The sequence below is a fragment of the Stomoxys calcitrans genome, chromosome 1 (assembly GCF_963082655.1).
Source record: "Stomoxys calcitrans chromosome 1, idStoCalc2.1, whole genome shotgun sequence".
NCBI lineage: Eukaryota > Metazoa > Arthropoda > Insecta > Diptera > Muscidae > Stomoxys > Stomoxys calcitrans.
This window is the reverse complement of record NC_081552.1, coordinates 143,529,673-143,547,026: the sequence shown is the minus strand read 5'-3', so window position 1 is coordinate 143,547,026 and position 17,354 is coordinate 143,529,673. Positions and strand designations below refer to the sequence as shown.

The 17,354-nt window shown below is 39.5% G+C and overlaps 1 protein-coding gene across 3 annotated transcripts in view; it reads left to right on the top strand.

The window, feature by feature from the left end:
- Nucleotides 1-17,354, top strand: part of LOC106087778 (titin) — a 64,579-nt gene that overhangs the window by 26,737 nt on the left and 20,488 nt on the right. For 2 of the 3 annotated variants that reach the window (XM_059364615.1, XM_059364595.1), the window contains exon 3: nucleotides 9,945-10,571. The exons of the other annotated variant lie outside the window; for it this stretch is intronic. In XM_059364615.1, the coding sequence (XP_059220598.1) occupies nucleotides 9,945-10,571 (627 nt within the window). The remainder of the gene's footprint in view (nucleotides 1-9,944; nucleotides 10,572-17,354) is intronic. 3 annotated transcript variants of the gene reach the window in all.

Here is a 17,354-nt window from a genome sequence, read left to right as displayed (position 1 = left end):
TTATGGGCCTAAGACCCTAAATCGAAGGATCGGTTTATATGGGGGCTATATCAAGATATAGTCCGATATAGCTCATCTTCAAACTTAACCTGCTTATGGACAAAAAAAAAAAAAACGAGTCTGTGCTAAGTTTCAGCTCAATATCTCTATTTTTAAAGACTGTAGCGTGATTTCAACAGACAGTCGGACGAACATGGCTAGATCGTATATATATACTTTATAGTGTCGAAAATGGATATTTGGATGTGTTGCGAACGGAATGACAAAATGAATATACTCCCATCCTTCGGTGGTGGATATAAAAAGCCAACTGAGTCATTTGATAGATACACGAAGTCAATGAACATAAATATTTGTTTAAATGAATGCAACATTTCATCTCAATTAATATAGGAGTCACAAACTTGTAAATTAGATTTCAGGTTTCTCACCTAGCCTACGTCAGCTAGCATTTCTTGTGGGAACAAATTTTTTGCTAAAGCTGCGTACAGGCCTTGATGTGTAAGGACATTACTTCAAAAGTTGAAAATGCTACCTCACATGTCGCTGTAATGGATGGTATGGGTTCCTGAGATATATTTTGAAACAAGATTGCCTTAATACCTCAAAAACAAATTCTATACTTTCAAAACATTTCTGATGAGACTATTTGCTTTATTCATTCAGCTTCATTCAGGCATTCAAGGAACGAGATATAATGACACATATACAGAGGTGGAAAAATGTTAATGTCGTTTTTTCGTAGTATTGACGTAGAACAATGAAAGTATGGATGCATTAGCTCAATTGTTAACAAAGTAACTCAAAACATTTTCCGTTCATGTTGTCTGTTTTATTTACACGAATGACGGCACAATTTACTTTCTTCTATTTGTCTTTTGTTTTTTTTTTTTTTTGAAAATTTATTTAGAAGTTTATAGATTTATTTGTCTATGCCATAGGTATATTTACTAACAGATGTACTAGCATTTTATTCATTACTCACATGCTCAATCACATATATCATATATTTTATTACTACACATATTACAGATCTGTTGTCGGTCACCTTTATCCACCACCAACCATCTCATCTACTCGTTGTTTGATACCTTTGCATTAAGAACCTCCTTTTCATTATTCCAAATGCCAGACTCAGTTTCAATTATTTCAATACATAAAAAGTTTGCTACATGTGCGAATCGGTAGGTTCCCCCAGAAATTAGGTTAGTCACAGGGCTTACCGTTATTTCGCCAAAAAAAAAACTAATTCTTGCAATGTTTGTTCTGTTTGCGCATTTTTCGCCGATATCACCGCCTTAAGGGCACAAGGACATTTTCTAGTAAAATTTATTTTTGTTGTTGTGATAAATCGCCAAGTGGCTGCCCATGAACATTCTATTAAGGAACAGGGGATACTTCTCTCATATCAATGAGTGCAGTCCGATTAAAGTTTAAGCCCAATAATAAGGGGCCTCCTTTTTATGCCGAGCCCGAAGGGCGTGCCGCATAGCTACACCACTTGATACAGAAGTTTTAATATGGCACGATACTTCACAAATGTAGCCAACATTAGTGAAAACCACCAACCACTGAATATTTTTTTTGATATTCACGCCTAGGTTTAACTCGAGGCGTTCGGCGTCATAGGCGGACATGCTAACCTTTGCGTGTTGAATCGACGCTGGGCTGTTGGCGTGCACCAGAGAGCTGCAACGAGTATGATTGTGTAGGCTTCATCATCTGTTTTGAAAAACGAGTAAAAATCAATCATGTGCACAAGTGAAACCAATCTATTCAACTCGCTCAGAACGTTACGAAAATCTTGTGATTCAAAAACGAAATGATTGAAGCACTAGGATCCAATCGAGCAACTCACATCTTGTTTTGGTTAGGAGCCTGTGAATGACTCTGTTGAACGGGGCGCTCAATTTAAAGGGTCGTGCTTGATATGATTTTTCTGATTGTTGCATTCGATTTGATTTTTTTAAAGTGCCAACGAACAAGTCTGATTGGAATCAAGCTACATAAATTGCCCTTCGCTTCCATAAATTAACAAAGATTTAGAAAAAAAAATCCTTTAATTTCATTTGGTTTTATGGCTTAATTCTAACATTATAAATTTAATTTCATTAAATTAATTAATAATTTAAAAATGTTACTTTTTCGATATATGGAACACCGAAGTCATTAAAAATACATATGAGCTTCCTTAGAATGTTTACGCTGGTTGACCACTCAAAATCCATTGAATGCATGTCACGTCTAGAAAATTTCGCTTAAAATAATTGTCCGTCCACACGTCGCTGATGCACTACTTGAACCGTCAGATTTAATAATGTCGGTCATTTTGGCTTCAAATAAAAAACCTCCGACCCTCGGGATTGTCAAACGGTGTGTAAATTCCACTTTCAACATTTTCAGCCACACTCTCAGAGTGAGTACTAACATTCATGTTCGATTACTAATGAAGTGATTCGAACTAAATGTTCAGTTCGAGCAAATACGAAAGCAATCACTTTTCGTTCATCCAGCCAAACAAAAGCATCAACATAAATCGAGACGCTGAACAAGTGTGCTTGAAAATTTGGCAACTCGCTGTAATTCTCCAGCGTACTCCTTTTATTTCACGTGGCCCCAAGCAAAAGAACTTGCAAGTTGATAAACTCTTCCAGAGGTTTAGGTTTAAGTGGCAGTCTGCCATCAGACTCAATTAGACGTTTTCGTCCATTGTGATACCACAGGAACAGAAGAAAGAAGATGCCTCGTAGTTCCTACCGTTGAACCATCCACATCGCTTTAAAAAGCCCAATAACTTGCGAATGTTCACATCCGCTAAATCAGACAGGTTCTCAAAAAGATGAGAACCTAAAGTGGAATTTCTTCTGACTGCTAGTGTGGGACACCCTCACAAAAGGTGTTCAATAGTTACTTCTTCTTTGATGTCTCTACAGCTTCTGCAAAAGTCGTTGCTGGCAACCTTCAGTCTGTCAGCATGTTTTTCGATTAGACAGTGGCCTGTCATGACGGACACAATGACTGAGACGTCTGTTCTAGCCAATGACAGCAAAGCAGTAGAACTCTTCAAGTCTAGATTAGGCCACATAGTTTTGGGAATGCTCACAGCCCCCTCTTCGTGACCACCTATCATTCGTTGTCCTTCGGGCCTGGTCCTGAAAACTTAGCTTACATGTTGCCAGAGGCATATCCAGAGATTCCAGTATCCCTGGAATGTGTAGGGTAGTTCTTAGTCTCGCAAGCTCGTCCGCTTTATAATTCGCTGGGATATCTCTGTGGCCCGGCACCCAGAACAGGTGAATCTTGAACTGTTTAGCCATCTCGTTCAGAGATTTGCGAAAGTCGAGGCGGTTTTTGTGTTCAGAAATACATTCTCCAGGTATTTAGTGGCTTCCCGGCTGTCTGAGAAGATATTTATGCCAATCGTTCTAATGACATTATATCTTCCTTAATTGCGAGAATCTCCGCTTGATACACACTGTAGTGGTCGGGTAACATTTTCGATATGACCAGTTCTAAATCTTTAGTGTACACCCCAAAGGACACATTTAGTCATTTAGTTTGGAACTATCCGTATAAAAGTCTATGTAACTTCTGTAACCAGGGATATCGTAGTTCCAATCGGTCCTATCAGGAATAGTGGTACAGTAATTTTTATGAAAAAGCGGCTCAGGTAGGTTGAAATCCACACTGCCTGGAACATATTGAATCAAGGATAACACAGTGTCCGTAGCGCCACATGGCCTATTAGGAAGCTCCCTTAACCTCACGGCAGTGGTCGCTGTAATTTGGGTAGCTACAATGTCCAGAGGCATAAGATGTGTCGTCCTCAGTGCAGCTGTGGTACAAACAAGCCTTCCTTTGGATCCGAATAAGTATTGAGCAGTAGGTGGACTTTTGAAGCGCCGTCCTCTAGACCACAACACCATATAGCATAATAGGTCTGACAACTGCAGTATATACTCAATGCATGACACGCGGACATAATCCCCAACTTTTGCCAATGGCTCTCTTGCAGGTGTATAGGGCAAGAGTTGCATTTCTGGCCCTTTCCAAAATGTTGAATTTAAAGTTCAATTTCCTGTCCAGCAAAACACCTAGGTATTTTGCGCTTCCTGTAAATGGAACATTCTCTCCTCCCAAGTTGCCATTGCAGGCAACTTGTATCTCATGCTGTAAAGAACTACTTCTGTCTTGCACGGATTTACACCTAGACCACTTTCTGTAACCCATTTCGCTGTTACACGTAGAGCATCCTGAAGTACATCTCTTAGAGTGCTGGGAAACTTTTCAATAATCGCAATGGCTACGCCATCAGACCACTTTTACATATTTTTCTTCCAGAGACAATAATATATTGTTAATGGCTATATTCCAAAGTAGAGGAGACAGTACACCTCATTGAGGCGTTCCACTTTAGATCCACAGATACCAAGCCTGCCATAATGCATCTTTTAGTAAGTAAGTTATTAATAAACTTTCTTAGGGTAAAGTTGATGCCTAGAAACTCCAAATTCTTCATGATTGACGTCGGTTTTACATTATTGAAAGCACCTTCAATGTCAAGAAAAGCTACCACTGTATATTCCTTGACGGCGAGAGAACCCTCTATGTAGCCGACTAGGTCGTGAAGGGCTGCTGGCGCGACAGGCGATCTCCAGGTATCTTTGCCCTTACATCCATCCCACCAGGGAACCAGTCTATCATCGCACAAAGGATTTTCGGCTCAGACACAATTTCCCTAATAACCTCCGACGAATGCATACCAGTGACAACCTCTTCTGGCGCCACTTTGTCCGTTGGAGAATTTCCCGGGAAATGTGTATCAACGAGTAGTTCTCGTGTTTCGTCACTTGGCATTGTTCATACATTCTCTGACTTCTAATATACCCCACCGTAAAAGGTCTCGAGAACGGACTCTTCCTTAGCCTAGAGGCCTCAGATGTATCCTCCACGGAGCTGCAGAATTCTATCCAGGATTTTTTCTGAGCTCGCACTTATATTTTCTTAGCTCAGCCATTTAGATGTCCCAATCATGTCATGCTCTTGTGGCTTTTGCTCTGTTGAAGAGTTTTTTACAGTTCTTCCTTAGACCAACCAGTTCTGGGGTCCATCATGACGGTCGCTGTTAGCCCCTTGGCTTGGCACTAGGACATGCTGACACTAACGAGTCATTCAGGGCCTTCGTGATCCGCTTGACCACTTCGTCTATATCCTCCGCCGTTTCCACTTCCTTTTCTGGTCTAGAAGGGATAGGCGTGCAGAATTTGTGCCGAAATTTATCCTAATCCGCCTTTCTTCTGTTTAGCGGAGGGACCACTTCTGCAGTATTTTCTCCCAGGCTGAAACTAATATAACGATGATTATATTAGAGAAGCTGTGATCATCCAACACATCCCAGTCGCATATTCTTCCACTTATATTTTCCGATACAAAGGTAATATCTAGTACCTCCTGCCTATTCCTGGTAATAAAGGTCGGTTTATCCCCTTTATTACAAATCGCCAGATTGCAACTTATAATATATTCAATAAGCAGCTCACCCCTTTTGTTGACATCCGAACTTCCCCATATCTGGCGATGTATATTAGCATCACTTTCTACAATGAGGCTATTCTTCTCTACAGAAGCGGCTTCAACCAGCGGCTTAAGGTTTGAAGGCGGGATCTCTGAATCGTGTACCATATAAAGGGATGCCAGCTAGTAATGAGACTTGTTAATATCATGGCTGGCTACAACTAAATCTTCAGTGCTAAGCGACGGAAGAAGAAAACCATTTAAACTACTCTTTGCAAGAATACAGGCTCTGTGTCTCCTATTCCCCGTACTCTTGAGATGTTTAAATCCCGGAATTCACAGTCCACGAACCATTCCAGAGAATCTCGTCAAATCCCCCTGCCATCAAGAGGACATTTAGTGCCGCCGAAGCGGTCTTACAATGGTGGAGATCTGTGGAAACCGGACCATAGTCAGGATTCAGAACTTCCAACACTGTTGTGTTAGCCTCGTCATCTGATTCCACCAGGAATTCGTTCTCACCATACTCGATAGAACTTGTCATTATGAGCTTCCATACGCATCGAGGGGCAGGTGTGGACGATTCCTACTTAGATGCTTCAATAGTTGCTACTGTCGAAGTACTTTTTAAATTCCGTGCTTCCCCGCTGGCGCACCATTTGAGCCCAGTCTAACTGGATGACCCACCCACACAGGGCTTGTCGGGTCCGTTTCGATGCCATCCCCTCCTGTCTCGATTGTGGCAGGGGATATTCAGTCTCCTGCAATCAGCCTGACTTTAGCGATGTGGTCGATAGTTCCTCAGGCAAGTGTTCAGCACCAACTGCTGAGTCGTCTACTGATTCCCCAACCCTACCGCTTCTATAGACCTTCAGTTTCAACTTGTTGAAACCGTAGGATACAACCCCTTCAGGCTTGTTGAGGTCTACGAGACAGCCGGAGTTTAGTACGAATACTGCATGTCTCCGGTCACCATCAGCCTCATTCAATCTACCAATCTTCCAGTCGGTGGTTGAAAGATTGGGATTACATTCCCTGAGGGAATCCTCGGTATCCAAGCATGCGCCATTGGTCGAGAAGGAATATCTTCCATCTTGATTAAATCTAGTGCTGCACCTGGCTAGATCTCACCAATCTTTTTTAGCACACAACCATACATTTCAGCCGGTACAAACTGGAGGAGACTCAGGAAATTCCGCAAGGACATCGGAGTATACTGACGACAGTCCATTGACTATTCCACTCCAATTATTCCTAGGTATGCAGCCCTGTTCTTCTCCCTTGTCGACAACTGCCATCATCAAACTGTCCTTAGCGACATTACCAAAGGTTCTTGGACCCATCCTACGGTGCAGTTCCCGAATCAAGATGTGTAATATTTGGGGTAGCCTGTGCAGCGAATCCCCGAGCCCAATTTAGGGAGTCTCTCTCCCTATTAGGATCATTCGCACCAATCCTCTCAACAAACCTGAGAGCGACACATCGCTCTATTCTATTCTATTATTACAACCTCTGAAAGAGCGTGTTGGTTTGCCGGGGAAGGCCCAAGGCCTAGGCAAATTATAGGCATGCGAAGAAAGAATAGGTTCGGCCTTGTCCTTAGGTGTCTTCGTCAAAAGCTCCTGCTGACCAGTCGTCTGTCGCCTAGTGGAGCCTGGAGCAGCCGCTCCACCAGTCGAGGTTTCAGTAGCAGGCAACATGCTACGGCCTGATACCATCATCGCAGCTGTTGGATCTTTGGAGTCCATTTTAAGCCTACTCCCGGGCTCTAGATCTGGGGACTGACGAAGATCATCAACCGCCTAATGGACCTGCATCGTAGCTATCCTTGAGTGACTTAAATTTTTCTTCCAAAAACAATGACCTACATTATTCTTGAGGAGCGACAAAACAAAATGTCCGCTTCACTGAACTGTTCAAACCAGAGATAACAATGTCCGGAAATTGTTTTCCTCAAAAGAGCAATGGTTTCGTTGCTTGTGTGGCACTTAGCGCCTTCTTATTGAAAGTAAACGTTGTGCAGATCAATACTCTCCAACTCCGACCATAGAATCATTAATCATCTTTTGATAGCGCAATCCATTCAGCGTAACTGTTGATAATTTTCATAAATGTAAGGCCCATAAAGCGCATCAAACACTTACACATTGAGGATGGAGAGGTTTGTCAACAATAATTTTTGGGTTCTCCGAGCCCCAGATGCCACAATTTTGCTGTATTGCGGTCCGACGAGGTGCTTTTAATATTTTCAATGCGTGTTGAGACATGTAAGTTCCATTTTTTTTTCAATGACGTAGTTTCTACTAGTCAAATGTCAAAGAATAATAGCTTCAAAAGTGGCAGCTACCGAAATACCGAGTGATTCAATATAACACCTCGTGTTGGAAAATCCGACGAAAACGTCATACGCTTGTATAAAACGCATAAGAAAATAGTGAACGTCATAAGCCTCGAGAAAACTCTGCCACTTTTTATGCTTCGACATCATATAATTTTATGAGATTGGTGCTATAGTGCCTAAATATGTAGACAAATCCACCTTGCGTAGCAGTATGTCCTCGTTAATATATTCACAAATACCAGCATAAGTGATCGGAACAACAGCTGAACATGTTTCTGATGATCTCGTCGCGATTTGAGCTCAGAGGTTTTCTGTTATAGACGATCCTTGTAACCTTTGGCCACCCCGGGCCATAATCATAAATTCACGAATGTTTGAAAGCGCTGGTTGCGAAAATTTTTTCAATCACACTGTCCAAGAAAATATTTTCTGTTTTTTTTTTTGTAAGGAACGGTTACAGTAAAGCCTAGTACTGACTTGGAGTTTTCGCGCGTTGACAAATGACAACGAACTTTTTTCAGATAAGCAGTACTAAGTTCTTTTTACGAAATGATTTCAACATGTTGCCAACAGCATTGTCAAATTTCGTATGTTTTAAGCGAACATGTACATTAAATGCAGCGAACAATTAAAATCACCCGTTTACAAAAATTGTTAGTTTCACAGATCGACGGACATAGCTACATAGATCGATAGAGAAAGAGTCAAGACGATAAAGAATATAAATACATATATATTTATCGAGTCGCAGATCAATATTTAGAGGTGTCACAAACGGAATAACTAGCTTTGTGTACCCCCCATCCTATGGTGGATCGTCTTGAGGTTTTATTTAAAAAAGATTTGTCCTACATAACATCATTTGCATATTGGATGGGTATTAGCCACAAACAAACCAATCCGCACCCATTTAAATCAACCCCCGCCTTATCGGCTCTCAACTCTGCGCAGAGCTATTTCTTGATTTTACGTCCATCTCGGCTGAAATGTGATTCGAGCATGGCGTTGAAGAAACTATATAGTCTATATAGTAGATGCATAAATGTAGCACACGTATGTGTGAGAGTATATGGATGATTTCATTCCATATAAACGGGGCAGGACAAATGAAATGCTTGGAGAGTGTGCAAAAGGCTCATTGCTATTTTGTATGCAAATTTACATATTTAACGTTTGTAGTAGTCAAAGTGAAACAGGATTTAATTTAAATATCCGAGCCTACTTTCCTTGGGCGAAGAAAGTGGAATGAGCAGTTGTTTGAGGGCGATGGGGAAAGTAGCGGAGTAGGGTGGTGACCAAAGCAGCTTTAAAAGAGATAAGAGGAGTTGAAACTTCAGACTTCACCCAAGAGCAAACGATGGACTGTATAAGATTTGTTGTGCAGAAAGCAAAAAAAAAAAAAAAAAAAAAAATAAGAGATTGACTCAAGTCGAGTTTTAGAGGTGTGGTTTATTCCAGATTTTGGGTGTTTTTTCTTACCGCCCACGTTACAAAATACAAGTGAGTTGACTTAGGCATAATACCCGCCAAGTCATAAGTATATAAATACTAAGTGATTTTCTAACTGTAAGTTAACTTCATATTCATATAACGTATGAATTCAAATGTTTGTTATACATATATAACTTTATAAAGAATCCAAATTACTCGTAAGTCTAAAGTTCACTTTAGCCAGCAGTCATCATTAAGATTGCGATGTAATGCTTCCACCCACGCCTTTATTTTAAATCTAACCATCGATGTTACTCCGATACGAACAAGTAAAGTGAAGTTAGATCATAAAATGCCAATTACACTAAAGTGGAGAAATTGAAATTCATATAACCAAACTGGGGGGAAACGGTGTAGGAGTCTGGCAATGAGGATTAATCGATTTCAGGAAGTTTCTCTTATGTTGGTATTAAATACTCTAAAAGATTTTTTCACTTGCACTGCTCCCATTTGCCATTGCCATTACCATGCATATGTATGTACATTTTAAGCGTTGAAACCAATTGAACAATATATTGAGAAAGAATATTTCTCTTAACAAATGAAAAAGACCATTATCGCGCAATAAATGTCACAAAAATGTGCGATTGTTTTTCAGGCACCATAACATATGATACTATCAATGATAAATATCGAAAGGAGCGTGAGGATAAAGACCATGGCAGCGATAACGATGATGATGACGATGGCGATCACAGTGTTGGTGATGACGATGATGAAGATGAGGATGAAGATGACCGCAATGGATCGGTTATTGATAAAGATTCGAATGTAGTAAAAGGTATACAGAAAACAACTCAGTTGGAGAATGTGCGACGCGAGGCAACAGTATTGGTCGATCGTGTCCTTGAAGAAAGTATCTACATTGTTAATGAACAGGAGGATCGCAATGACAGTGATCCGAGGAATGGTGATTCAAAAGAAACTGGCAACGTTTCCAGTGTCCAGTTGGGCTTAGCAACGTCCTCCATCAATGATGGCAACTACCGACAGGAATACAATTCTGAAAGTGAAAATTATGCCATAACTTGCGATATAGTAGGCGGTGTGGACGTTGTTAAGTCCCCCACCATTGAGTCAATGTCGGGAAAGTCTTTCGATGACAACTTGAGTTCTTCCGATGACCAGCAGCAACAACAATCGATTGGGCCACAGGAACCACCATCGCGGAGTGGTGATGATATTCGTGGCGCCAAAATAACAGTGCAAACATCTCAAACCAAAGGTAAATCTTACATATATGTCTTGGAACCGAGATTGTTGTTTTTGAAAAGTTCGTCAATATTCGTGATCGTTAGCGACTCGTGTCGTAGCAGCGGTAGTGTAAACCAGACCATTCCACTACAGTGGTGAAACATTAAGTTTAACATTTTCAGTACATTTGTTTTTGAGAACAAGTTTTTCTAAGAACAGTTATTTAGACCGAATGAAGTGCAGAGTGATACTTAGTAGATAAGTTTTATCCGGCTAAATACCTCACCAATGTCGCTAGTATTAGTATTACCCTCCAGCATAGGATGGGGTATACTAATTTCGGCATTCCGTTTGTAACGCATCGAAATATTGCTCTGAGATTCAACAAAGTGTATATATTCTTTCTTGATCGTTTTGACATTCTTAGTCCATGTAGCCATGTCCATCCGTCCGTCCGTCTGTCGAAAGAACGCTAACTTTCGAAAGAGTAAGGCTAGGTGCTTGAAATTTTGCATAAATACTTCTTATTAGTGCTGGTCGGTTGGGATTGTAAATGGGCCAATTTGGTCCATGTTTTGGTATAGCTGCCATATTAACCGATATCGGATGTTGACGTCTTCAGGCTCTAGAGGGCGCAATGCTTATCCGATTTGGCTGAAATTTTGCATGAACTGTTTTGTTCGAACTTCTAACAACTGTGACAAGTATGGTTCAAATCGGCTCTAACGTGATAAAAAAATGCAAAGTTTGCCCATGAACATTCCACTAAGGAACAGGGGCAAACTTCTCTCATATCAATGAGTGTATTCCGATTTAAGTTCAAAGCTCAATAATAAGGGGCCTCCTTTTTATAGCCGAGTCCGAACGGCGTGCCGCACCTCTTTAGAGAGAAGTTTTACATGGCATAGTACCTCACAAATGTTGCCAGCATTAGGAGGGGAAAACCACCGCAGAACTTTTTTTCTGATGGACTCGCCAAGATTCGAACCACGTCGTTCAGCGTCATAGGAGGACATGCTAACCTCTGCGCTACGGTGGCCTCCCCTAACGTGATAAAACTCCCATATAATCAGATCTCGGACCTTGACTTCGTGAGGGCACAATTGTTATTTGCTGAAATTTAGAATAAAGTGGTTTGTTTTGACCATCAATAACTGCGCCAAGCATGGCTCAAATCGATTCATAGCTTGATATAGCTTCAATATAAGCCGATCTCCCGATTGTACTTCTTGAGCCTCTAGAGAGAGCAATTCTTGTCTGATTTGGCTGAAATTTTGCACAGTGACTTCTTGCATGACCTTTAACTTACGAGTTAAATATGGCCTGAATCGATTCATATAAACAAATCTCCCAATATAGCGCTCAGTTTTTTTCCGATTAGGCTGAAATTTTACACAATGAATTCCACTTAGGTCTCCAACAGCCAAACCAAGTATGATCCCATATGGCTTGCTATAGCTGGCACAGCATAGCAAATCTCATCCATTATCCTTTGTTTGTCTATAAAGAGATATCGGCCAAAGAACTTGGCAAATGCGATCCATGATGGAGGGTATATAAGATTCGACCCGGCCGGATTAAGCACGCTTTTACTTGTTTTTTATGTTCTCGCCAGGGTTTCAACCCTTACGTGCGACGTTACAGGCGGACATTTTCTGTACCACGGTGACATCTTTTTGAATGTGATTGATCGAAAAAGAAGAATTGATTAGTAAATTGTCATGCCGGCTAAATTTTTAAATTACATAGCCTATTTATTTCGAAGAGTTTTGAAAAAGTGTACCCATGTCCTATATATTGTCGGCCTATGTTTGTTCCATACGCCATTTTATCTTATTATACCCTCCACCATAGAATGGGGGGTATACTAATTTCGTCATTCTGTTTGTAACTACTCGAAATATTCGTCGGAGACCCCATAAAGTATATATATTCTTGATCCTCGCGACGTTTTATGTCGATCTAGCCATGTCCGTCCGTCCGTCCGTCTGTCTGTCGAAAGCACGCTAACTTCCGAAGGAGTAAAGCTAGCCGCTTGAAATGTTGCACAAATACTTCTTATTAGTGTAGGTCGGTTAGTATTGTAAATGGGTCATATTGGTCTATGTTTTGATATAGCTGCCATATAAACCGATCTTGGGTCTTGACTTCTTGAGCCTCTAGAGTGCGCAATTCTTATCCGATTGGATTGAAATTTTGCACGACGTGTTTTTTTATGATACCCAACAACTGTGTCAAGTATGGATCAAATCGGCCCATAACCTTATATAGGTGCCATATAAACCGATCTTGGGTCTTGACTTCTTGAGCCTCTAGAGGGCGCAATTATTAACAACTGTGCTGAGTATGGTTCAAATCGGTTTTTAACCTGATATAGCTGCCATATAAACCGATCTGGGGTCTTGACTTCTTGTGCCTATATAGGACGCAATTGTTATCCAATTTGGCTGAAATTTAGCATGACGTGTTTTGTTATGACTTTCAACAACTGTGCTAAGAATAGTTCAAATCGGTTTATAACCTGATATAGCTGCGTTATAAACCGATCTGGGGTCTTGACTTCTTGAGCCACTAGAGGGCGCAGTTATTATCCGATTTAGCGGAAATTTTGTACAACGGCTTCTCTTGTGAACTTTAGCATACGTGTCGAAAATGGCATGAATCGGTTTATAGCCTAATGCAGCTCCCCTGTAAACCGATCTTCCTATTTTACTTCTTCAGTCCCTAAAGTGCGCAATTCTTACTAGATTTGGCTGAAATTTTACGCAATGACTTCTACTATGGTCTCCAATATTCAGTTCAATTATGGTCCGAAATGAACCATAACTGAATATTGTTCCAATAACATAGCGATTCTTTTCTTTTATGCTTTGTTTGCCTAAAAAGAGATACCGTGGCAAGAGCTCGACAAATGCGATCCATGGTGGAGGGTATATAAGATTCGGCCCGGCCGAACTTGGCACGCTTTTACTTGTTTGAGTTAGGATCACTTTCTAGGGTTTTAAGCTACGAACTTTGTGAATTTTCAATAATTTTTTACGTATCTCTCTTACTTTCCGAAATATAGAGATGTAAGTTTGTTGCATATCTACTTAAAAAAAAAATGTGATTTTATTCCATATCCAAAATTTCTGCACGTGGAACAAAATTACAATTATTTTTGACAAATCAATTTTTGGCAATAGTGCTGTCATGTTCCACGTGCTCAAGTTTTACTCACTCTATTTAAAAATGTAACTACAAGCAATAATAAAAAAAAAATTCATTGGAATAAATAATGCCAGATGGCGCTTATATTCGCCAATTTTTAATTTGAGATTTACTATACGGGTTTGAAAACAATGAGAAAGGAAAATAACAAGGTTTTGATTCTAGAAGAAGCCCCCCATAATGAATGCTATTGGATTTACCGAATGTGAAGTGTGACTAAACTAATGCAGCATTTCTTCATGCATTCATGTGTACCATAAAATTGCAATCAAGAATCCAGAACCTGAAGCAAGCAATTCTATTCTCTTTCTTGAAAATATTAGAAGTCACTCAAAAATTTGCTTTTGCCTGACCGCTCTAATATAGACGAAATCGATGGCATACATTCAGTTATCAATACGCATTTAACACATCTGGAGATATTTGATCACATCATCTTTTTGAGTTGTTATTAATGATAGATCTACCGAGAGAAGGCTTTCTATCAAATCAAATGATCTTTACGGCTTTTCTAAATTACTTGTATATAGTTTGCAGCCCACCACCGAACAACTCGTCTCGTCTCTCCTAGACTCGTCAAAATTCTTGTTAATTATGGTCCAGATCGATGGGTGTAGTGGCCGATAACACCGATCTCCCGATTTAGGGTCTGGAGCTCATTTATCACCCGATTTCTATGAAACGTGGAAATGTAAGATGTGTTGAATGCCTTTACAGTCGTGTTGAATATGGTTGAGACGGAACCTTATTTGGATATACATGTGTGCCATATACGGCGACACCCCAATTTAAGTTCTTGGGTCCATAACAGACGTATTCATTACGCCATTTCGCCGCAATTTGGATACGTGAATTGTATTAGACCTCTCGATAGCCGTGCCAAATATGGTCCACATTAGAACATATTTGGATATTGCTGTCATATAGACCGGTCTACCGATTAAAGATTCTTCGCCCATTAAAGGCTTGATACCCGAATTCGCCGAGGGCTTTATTAGGCAAATGGTTATCCTTGCCGCATATGATCTGTGTCGGGATCAAGTCTCCAAAGTTCGGCCCGACCGAATTAAAAAATTTTTTCTTGTTATATATTTTTTAAGAAAAATCCAATGTTTTTCACAATATAAACTCATTAATGAAAAAAAAAATAATTTTTTAATTAAATAATATTCTACAACGGAGGTGGAACACATCTCTAATGTAGAAAATTATATTAGATTAGCAAAACTTAGATGGGGAAAACAACGCAAAACTTCAGTTAAAGTCGGAGCAAAGAAAAACAAATCCATTTGCCATAATAAAGCTTTTACAAAATTAATGAGGAAAAAACAGTTCTGGTTCAGTAAAAAACACGATTTTCTTATGTCAAACAGAATAACGCAAAATATCCTTAAACAGAATAGAGGTTCCACTTATTGAATATGTTGAAAAACTTCGTATTCAATTTAGAATACTTTAATAATATATAAGACATGTATGTTAAATCATTCATGTAAATTATGTATTGTATTTTTGTATTTTATTATGATAAAACCCATACAAAAGACAATCTTATATATGAAAATGAATTTGTGTTTGTTTGTATGTATGTTCCGTATGGGCTCAAAACCAATTTTCTTGAAATTTTCACAGATGGTGCATAATGATCCCGTGGTGAAAATAGGGTACTACATTTTTTAATATCTGAAGGGGGAGCGGACCCTCTCCCATACCCTAATTTTCAGAAATGCCAGATCTCGGGGATGGATGGTACTGTTTAAGCGAAATTTTGCATGCTCTCTTATAGTACCTAAAAACAAAAAATTGGTATCCAAATTTCGGATGGGGTACCTAGGGGCTCAACCCGTCCCCCAAAACCTACCAAATATATATATATATAGACCATTCACGCCAATATGGGACTCAAATGAAAGGTATTTAAGAAAAAAAAAATGGAAGGCACTTGCGAGTAGATAACCAATCATATATTTAAATGAGAAAAAAAAGGTATTTGAGTGTAGAATACAAATGTGGGACCAAGTGTTTTGGGGGCCAATTTTTAAGCCAATGACAATGTGTGTTTCAAATAAATGATATTCGAGAGTATTGCAACATGCTGCTAATTTTGAGGTCTTAGAGCTTGGGGTCTCAAATGGAAAGTATTGGGGAGTAGAGCGTAAAATTGATACCCACTTTTAGGACTAATTTTCTGGGGGTCTACCCCTTCCCTATAACACCCCACAAGCAGTAACTATGGGGCTCAAATATAGGTATTTGAGATTAGAAAACGAACTTCATAACGAATTGTTAGGTCGAAGTGTTTGGGGATGCCTCATCCCATAAACTCCTCTCTAACCAATGCCAATATGGGGAATAAGTAAATGGTATTTGAGTGTAGAGTACGTTTTTTATATCAGCATTTTCTTAGCATGGCATTTCAGTAAAAGCTCTTTAATTGTCGAAAATTAATATTCTAAGTATAGTTTTGCTCCATATAAAGTAAAAGAAGGCGTAGCGGAGCGGGCCTGGTTCACTCGGGTGACATATAAAGCATGGGTTGGTGAATTGATAAGTACAATGAGTTCAACAAGTTTTCATTTAAATAGAACAAAAATTGGCAAAAATTTTTAACAATTTAAGCAAAGTTACTGATACGATATATAAATAAAAACAAGTAAAAAATCGGAGAAGAAAACTTTAAGAAAATTTAACAGTTTAATCAAAGTTACTGATAAAATAAATAAATAAAATTTTTTAAAAAAAACAAAACCAATAATTAATTAAAATGATTGTAAATCGAAGATTTGAACTGTCGTTCATTACTTATAATTTGAATACTATTGGGAAGATTATTCCAGAGACGTATAGCATTAACAAAGAACTGTTGTTGAAACACACGATATTGTTGACGTATTTGTATTACTTGTTTACCTGTTGTAGAGATGGCGAAACGCAATACAAAAGCCAGATATTATGGTTCATTGGTATAAATAATCTTGTGGATCATTTGCAATGATCTTAAGGTACGAGTTAAATGAGACGCCATATACTTGTCTGGCAAAGTGAAATACCCAGTCTTTCCCACGCAAACCAAAAATGTGTCTAACGACATCGTTAAAGGCTACGTGCAATTTGTTTCTATGAGTTACATCACTTTTCTCTTTCTGACTGCTAGTGCGGGAAACACACAGAGAAGGCATTCTATAGTCGTTACTGGCAACCAAGAGTTTGTCAACATATTTTCCGATTAGACCGTGACCTGTCATAACGGACACAATGACTGAGACGTCTGCAAAGCGGTAGACCTCTTCAAGTCTAGATTAGGCCACATAGTTTTGGAATGCTCACAGCCCACTCTTTGTGACCATCAATCATTCGTAGTCCATCGAGCCTAGTCCTGAATACTTAGCAGCTGTGCTAAGTAAAGTTAAAATCGGTTCATATCCTGATATAACACCCACATAAACGGAAACTGGTTTTGAACTTCTTGAGACTCTAGAGGGCACAATTATTATCCGATTTGTCTGAAATTTTGCATAAGGTGCCCAAGTATGGTCTAAATCTATATGTGCCCTTTAAACCGATCTCCCGATTGTACTTTTTGAGCCTCTAGAGAGGACAATTG